The sequence below is a fragment of the Phyllopteryx taeniolatus genome, chromosome 17 (assembly GCF_024500385.1).
Source record: "Phyllopteryx taeniolatus isolate TA_2022b chromosome 17, UOR_Ptae_1.2, whole genome shotgun sequence".
Taxonomy (NCBI): Eukaryota; Metazoa; Chordata; class Actinopteri; order Syngnathiformes; family Syngnathidae; genus Phyllopteryx; species Phyllopteryx taeniolatus.
This window is the reverse complement of record NC_084518.1, coordinates 16,802,111-16,809,878: the sequence shown is the minus strand read 5'-3', so window position 1 is coordinate 16,809,878 and position 7,768 is coordinate 16,802,111. Positions and strand designations below refer to the sequence as shown.

At 42.5% G+C, this 7,768-nt stretch overlaps 1 protein-coding gene across 14 annotated transcripts in view; it reads left to right on the top strand.

Moving 5' to 3' along the window:
- Positions 1 to 7,768, top strand: part of nbeaa (neurobeachin a) — a 71,870-nt gene that overhangs the window by 20,383 nt on the left and 43,719 nt on the right. For all 14 annotated transcript variants that reach the window (XM_061751952.1, XM_061751950.1, XM_061751954.1 and 11 more), the window contains exons 2-4: positions 4,219 to 4,450; positions 6,447 to 6,547; positions 7,595 to 7,690. In XM_061751952.1, coding sequence (XP_061607936.1) covers positions 4,219 to 4,450; positions 6,447 to 6,547; positions 7,595 to 7,690 — 429 coding nt within the window. The remainder of the gene's footprint in view (positions 1 to 4,218; positions 4,451 to 6,446; positions 6,548 to 7,594; positions 7,691 to 7,768) is intronic.

Here is a 7,768-nt window from a genome sequence, read left to right as displayed (position 1 = left end):
GCCAATTGTGTTCATGGTGAATGGGAGTAAGTTTGCCCTGGTGGGGTAAGGTTTAGCACATCAATAACTGACACCAGGCTGGATGACGACTCATGACTTTAGTTTCGCAATTTTATTTTGTTGCATTTGTGCTGGATTAACGTTTTTTTGCTCTGAGCTTCAGAATCTGCTGACGTTCCTACGTTCTATATTCATTCAGCTTCCGTACCGCTTATCCTCACTAGGGTCGCGGGCGTGCTGGAGCCTATCCCAGCTGACTCCGGGCGAGAGGCGGGGTACACCCTGAACTGGTCACCAGCACTACTGAAATAAATTGTTTTCCACGATACAATTTATTGATTTATTTTTTTGCCCAAATGATGAATTATCAAGGATTTTTTTCAATATAATAAATACTTTACAGTTAGCTGCACATTGTGTCCTAGATCAATGTGTTATTTCTTTGCTACACCAAAAATGTTCAGGGGTCACTATGACCTGCTGCATTTTTAACATCGATGTAGCAAATGTCTGCAGAAACTAGAGACTTTGTTCATTGTGGATGTTTTTTTTAAGGGCTCAGAAGGGTTTGAATGTGTTGTGCCGTCCACCTCGGGGGCACAAAAGGCTCTCTTGGTATAGCTGAACTGGCAGAGTCGTAATCTTGGCCAACTGCTCGAGGATGTTTGCTTTGGGACCACACTGGCAACGATCGCTCCCAAAGCACCCGCCGGGGTTACGCCTCAGCGAGATCATAGACCCTCCCCTCACAGAAAAACAACAAATTAAACAAGCATCTTTACCATTCCCAAGGATGTAATGGAAGTTGCACACAGCGCTTGAATGATTCTTTTAAAACAGTGCAGGGGTCCTCTTTTATGCCAGAAATTTGTATTCAGTTGTATGATGAGTCATCAAACTTCACCACCGTGCTCTGCCTTCACGCAATGAGGGAATTTTTTTTTTTTAACAATTTAGCATAGTCCCTCAGTTTAGCATACAGGGTTAAAAAAAACTTAACTTTTTGGGCCGCACTGTCAAAGGGAAAGTATAGATCAATGACGTCATCAGCGACGAGACGTCGTTGACTCGACTTTCAAAACATTAGTGTCGACTAGTGCTTGGACTTGCACCCTGAAGCCCCATTCGCTATTTGTATTGACAGTAATGAATGACTAGCGAATGACAATCGTATCATTAATCCTTGTACTATTCCGAAATGATAGTCCAACAAATAAAAAAATCTAATTTGATTATTTGAAAACAATCTATTGAACCTTTAAGAGAGTACGCTGGCACATTTTCACTGATGCGTTTTAGCTGCTGCGCCTCCGTACAGAAAAGTTTTTCTTTTTAGTTTAAAATGGTTTACTTTAACGAGGATCCCTCGCCGTACCTTGGCCACAGGCAGAATCCCGGGTCTGTTTTGCGCTCATCTGTGCCATAAATCCTCCCGGATCGGACCAGGCTGCCACCTTTCCAGCTAGGCTACTTAGCCTGCTGGCTGACTAGCCGCTCTCGTCATCTTTCACGCTGCTGTGTTGGATAAACTTTCTCCCATTCGATCTGCCGCGGTCACTCCCTCCAGCGGTGGCTCCTTTTCGGCATCCGTGTTATGTGAATCTACTCATGATAGACACTTTTACAAAATTCAGTGTTGCTGAATGAAACTAGCTTTGCGGGCTGAATTTCCAAGACGTTTGATCAAGTAGCTGACCTTGTGGAGTTAACCTAGTTGTTGACCTGAAAATGGCCACTTCAAACCAAAATGGCAGACTTCCTCTGTCTTTTATGGCATGGCTTTTTGAAGCCTTTTGTGTGGGTCTACTCATGGTAGACATGTCAACCAAATTCAATAGTGCTAAGTGAAACTGGCTTTGGGGACTGAATTTTAAAGACGTTTTTGCAAGCTCTTTGTGGAGTTAACTTCGTTGTTGACCCTAAAATAACCACTTCAAACCAAAATGGCACACCTCCTGTATCTTTTATGACAAGTCTTAAGACTCTTTATTTTAAAAAAAATTTTTTATGTATTGATTTTTTTGTCATGCTGCTCAGTCAAACTGGCGATGATGGCTGCATTTTTAAGATGTTTGCACAAGCTCTTTGTAGAATTAACTTAGTTGTTGACCTTGAAATGGCCTCTTCAAATCAAAAGGGCAGACATCCTGTGTCTTTCACGTTCTGGCTTCTTGAGGCTTTTTTAAAAAATTTTATTTTTTTATTTTTTTTGGTCTACTCCTGATAGACATGTCTATGAAATTTCATGTTGCTAAGTCAAGTTTTTTCCCGGGGCTGAATTTCCAAGACGTTTGATCAAGTAGCTGACCTTGTGGAGTTGAGTTATTCAAATATTTAGTTTAATGGTGAGTCATGAAACGTCATCCATTGTTTGTCTATATGTGCCCTGAAATTGGCTGGCGACCAGTCCAGGGTGTACCGGGCCTCTCGCCCAAAGTCAGCTGGGCTAGGATCCAGCTGATTAATGATGGCACCATGGCTCCACTTTGTGCCACCTTGTGGCTAAAATGACAGCTGCATTTATCCCAGAAAACATTCACTGCTGGTTGGCTTAGGGTCAAAGACTGAAAGCTCTTATTTTGTACAGGGACTTATTGTGTTTCTTTTCATGAACGTGCGCTCGTATCTTTACCAGGCCAGTCGAATGTTCTCTTTTTATTTATATTTTCTTCCTCTCTGCGCTTCTTTTATCCAGCATGATGTATTGTGTGATTCTTCTGGCTTCATTTAATAACCACCATGCAGTGTGTTTGTGTTTGTTTGTGTGTGTGTGTGTCCTCTTCGCTTGTTGGTTACCATAGTGACCACTTTCTGGATTGTGAAGTATGCCGAGGCTGAAGAGAGTGTGTGTGTGTGTGTGTGTGTGTGTGTGTGAAGTACACTAATACTTTTCGCAATTACGCTGCATCAGCCATTAAGAGCCAGGCCATTTGGACTCCATGTTGGAGTGATGATATCTGCAGCTCATCTTAGGTGTGTGCGTGTTTGGTGTGAGTGCATGCTTGTTGTATGTAACCAGTGAGGGGAGGTGGCCATGTTTAAAGCCAGTCTTTTTGAGAGATTGTTGTCCTCCGAGTGAGTGCTTCTTACTTGAAGAGGACAAGTCTGTGTGTGTGTGTGTGTGTCACGGGGTGGCAGAACCTTACACCGGAAGGCAAAGTGTTTTTTTTTTTTTTTTTTTTTTTTAGTTTTTGTTTAATTTATTCTGTTTTATTGTGAGTTATAAACAATTTCCCGCCATGCTCCGCCCACACACACTGACAAAAAAGCAAATGCTTCACAATTTACCGCTGTCCATCCGTCTTCTGTACCAGGTTCAAATTCGGTGGGATGGGTTCGCCTTTGAAGGACCCCGGGAAATTGAAAAATGGATTGTAAAATTGCTACTTCAAACCAAAATGGGCATAGCCTCTTGAGATTTTTTTGTGTTTCAGGTCATGATACACATAACCAAATTTCATGTTGCTAAGTCAAAGTAGTGTTGGGGGCCAAATTTTCAAGTCATTTGAAATGTGGAGTTGACTTAGTAGTTTCCTGTTTTATGGTGACACCAAGCATGGCGCCGAAAACACAAATTCTTCATGATTTACCGTCAGCCGTCTGTCTAGTATAAGACGTTTGAATTTGCAAGCAGATCTCAGGGGAAATTTTGAAGGACACCGGCATATGTTCAAAATGGCCGCTTTAAACCAAAATGGCATACTTCCTGTCTTTTCACGCATAGCTTCTTGAGACTTTGTTGTGCCTCTACCCGCATGGTAGACATGCCCACGTTGCTCTGTGAAACTGTCTTTGGGGCTGAATTTTCTCGTTGCGGACACAAGCTGTAGGTTGAATCCAGTTTTCAAGAAACCTGGAAATGGCCAAAATGACCCCAAAAGAGCCACTTCATATCAAAGTGGCAGACGTATTTTCAGGCATGGCTTCTTGAGACATTTTTGTGGGTCTACTCATGTTAAACATCCTTGCCAAGTTTCATGTTGTTAAACTGATTTTCAGGGTAGAATCGACATTTTTTTTTTTTTATTGAAGTTCAATTGTTGACAAGTGACCAATTATTTCATCTCGACTCTACCTAATTTGCAAAGCTTTGTCTCCCAAGGCTTACTGGCAGATTGCGTTGCGAGTGCAGATGTGCAAGTAACCACACACCTGAAGACCCGAGAGTATTAACATTCTCTCTTCTTTCTCTTCTTCTTCTCCACCGTGAACGCTCAGTTGGTGGGCGGCGAGTTTGACCTGGAGATGAACTTTATCATCCAGGAGGCGGAAAGCATCGGCTGCATGGTGGAGCTGCTGTCGCACTGTGAGGTGACGTGCCAGGCGGAGATCTGGAGCATGTTCACTGCCATCTTGCGCAAGAGTGTACGCAACCTTCAAACCAGTACGGAGGTGGGCCTCATCCAGCAGGTTCTGCTCAAGATGAGCACGGTGGACGATATGATTGCAGGTGAGCTTTCCTCTGTGAAGCACTTTGGCCACCTTGATTGTGTAGATACAGCACACTGCATTTACCATGAATCCAGAATTAAATATGAAAATAATCCAGATAAAATACACACTTTTTAGTTCTAAAATTATTTTAAAAAAATTGTCAAATCTTTTATATAAAAATACATAATTTTGTATTACTAAAAAACCCAAGTTGAGAGTGCACGTATGTAAATGAAGTTATTGTAAGCCTTGCTGTAATAAGAAGTTACTTAAAATACACGTTTTAAAAATATTGCTGTGTAAAGCTAAAAAACACATTTATGGGAAATATTCTAGTATTATTTGGAGTGCACATCAAGTATGTAGTGTTAAGCTTTGTTGTAATAAGGAGGCACTTGAATGTATTCTGACACTCACTGAGGCCAAGTGAGAGTCAATCACCATCTCCTTTTCCAAATTATCTTTTTGTGTAATTGATGCTCTTCCCGCTTATCCTCTGCGTTCTAACACTTGGCAGCCAATTCTCCAGACGAGTGTTTTTCCTCAACGATCCTTTTCAACTTTAAGCCGCTCGGTTCAGCGGCTTGTCGTAAACTCTGCGTAAACATTTGACAGTGTGTGTGTGTGTGTGTGTGTGTGTGTGTGTGCGCGCGCAAAATATTTTGTGCAGTTTTCAGCCATGCTACAGTAAGAGCAAGAAAGTGTGTTTGCGCATTTTGCGTGACTGTCCTCGCCAACCAATGAAGCCAAGGAAGTTTGTGTGGAACATTCGTGTTATTTTCCTTGATCATCCACACAAAATAGTGATTGGAAGAAAATGTCTGTGGAAGTTCAAGTCATTTTCCTTGATGGTACCCATGCTACAGTGAAGCCAAGATCCTGTGTGAGGACATATAGGTAATTTTCCTTCACAATCCTTACAAAGTAACGATGCCTAGAAAGTATGTTTGGACAGTCAGGTCATTTTCCTCGACAGTCCTTACAAAGCAGTGAAGGAAAAGTGTGTCAGGACATTTTGGTCTTTTTCCTTGACGATCCCCAAAAAGTAGTAAATCCAAGAAAGTGTTTGGGACATTCAAATCATTTTCTTCGATTTTATCCACAAGAAGTAGTGAAGCCAAGAAAGTGTTTGGGGATATTCAGGTATTTTCCGTGACAATCCTCACAATTTTCTGAAGCCAAGAAAGTTTTTGGGACTTTCAAGTAATTTTCCTCGATCACTGTCACAAAGCAGTAAAGCCAGCAAAATGTGTTTGGAGATTCAGGTCTTATTCTTCGACTGTCCTCCCAAAATAGTGAATTCAAGGAGGAGTGTTTGGACAGTCAGGGCATTTTCCTCGACAAACCTCACAAAGCAGTGAAGCCAGGAAAGTGCATGGGGCATTCAGGTCATTTTCCGCAATAGTCCAAACAAAGTCATAAAGCCAGAAAAGTGCATGTACTGTACATTTAGGCTTCCTACACGCTCTATAGTGTGAAGTCTTTTTGACATAATTGCATCGACCTTGAATTTTCCTTTAATGCCGCGCTCCCACCTCCCTTCATCACGTCAACAGGATGATGTTTTAAAAGTGCCTTGACTTACGCTGCAGCTCTCAATGACCTACATGCATTGATCTCACACACGCACACACTCACAGTGTGATGCTTTATTTCCTCTAATGAAATCTAGTGCAGCTCTATTCACATTATATCAATGCAGCCTCAATGGCACACAAGGAGAGTCTCTGTAAGTAAGAACATTGGCTCGCCACTGCCGCGCTACGTCAAAGTCGAGGTTGTTTTGGACACGCACACAAATGCACCTTTTATTCATTCTCTGATGAGGTAATGGGAGCCAAATATGAAAACACTGCCTGCACCAAAATAGGATACTCAATCTTATGACATGCGATATCAATAATTCAGCTTTTATGAAGATAATCATGCATTTCTTTTTGATGAATTGAACAATGTTTATGATAAGCAAAGACAGCTCTTTTCACCATGTGTTTGTCGGTTTGTGTTTGCAGACCTGCTGGTGGACATGTTGGGTGTAATGGCCAGTTACAGTATCACAGTCAAAGAGCTCAAGCTGCTCTTCAGCATGCTGAGGGGCGACAACGGTATCTGGGTAAGCTCTGCCTCCTCCTGGGCCTCGTTTTTGTGGGCACATTCAGGTCTTTTTCCTCGACTGGCCTCACAAAGTAGTGAAGCCAAAAGAGCGTGTGGTGATTTTGGGGTTTGTTTCCCAGACAATCCTCATAAGGTTGTCAAACCAGGAAAGTGTGTGGGGCACGTTCAGGTGTTTTTCCTCAACTAGCCTCACAAAACAGTGAAGCCAAGAAAGTTTGTGCTGGTATTATTATTTTTTCCTTGACATGCTGCAAGAAGGCATGAAAGTGTGTGGGTACTTTCAGGTCCATTTCCTCAACAATCCTCACAAATTCGTGTAGCCGAGAATGTGTGTTGGGACGTTCAGGTCTGTTTCCTCGACTAGCCTTACAAAGTAGTGAAGCCAAGAAAGTGTGTGGTATGTACAGGTATTTCCTTGACAACCTCGCAAAGCAATTAAGCCAAGAAAGTGCATGCGTACATAAAATTTATATTCCTCACAAATTCGTGAAGCCAAGAAAATGTGTGGGGACATTCACGTCTTTCCTTGACAATCCTCACAAAGTATTGAAGCCATGAATGTAGGTTGGTACACTCAGGTCTTTGTCATTGACAGTCCTCACAAAGTAGTGAAGCCAAGGTAAGTGTGTGTGGGCAATAGATTTTTATTCCTCGACATGCCTCACAAAGTAGTGAAGCCAAACAGGCATGTTGAGGTTGTTTTTCCTCGACAATCCTCACAAATTAATGAAGATAAAGTGTGTGATGTTTGTCATAAACATCCTGAATTCTGCCTTCAACCTCCTTTTCCCCAGCAAGCCTCTCCTTCTCCAGACAGACAGACAGACAGACAGACAGACAGACAGAAGGGTCGATGTAGAGTTGCCATGGTATCGATGAGGCTGAGGTGATTGTGGAGCTTATTGATCCAGTGGCTTGTGGTGGAGATGTGATGCCACACCGTGTTCTCCCGCCACCAGGGAGCATGTATCGCTTTGTAAATGTCAATCACTCCTCTTCCTTCTCCTTCACTTACAATGTACTTCTCCTCCTCATTCTCCCGCAGCCCAGACACGCCATCAAGTTGTTGTCGGTGTTGAATCAGATGCCTCAGCGTCACGGCCCCGACACCTTCTTCAATTTTCCCGGACGCAGTGCGGCGGTATGTGCTTTGTAACTCACTGCTCGTTTTATTAGGAACACATTGATGTAAACAGATGTGTTCCTGTTTGTGTTACTG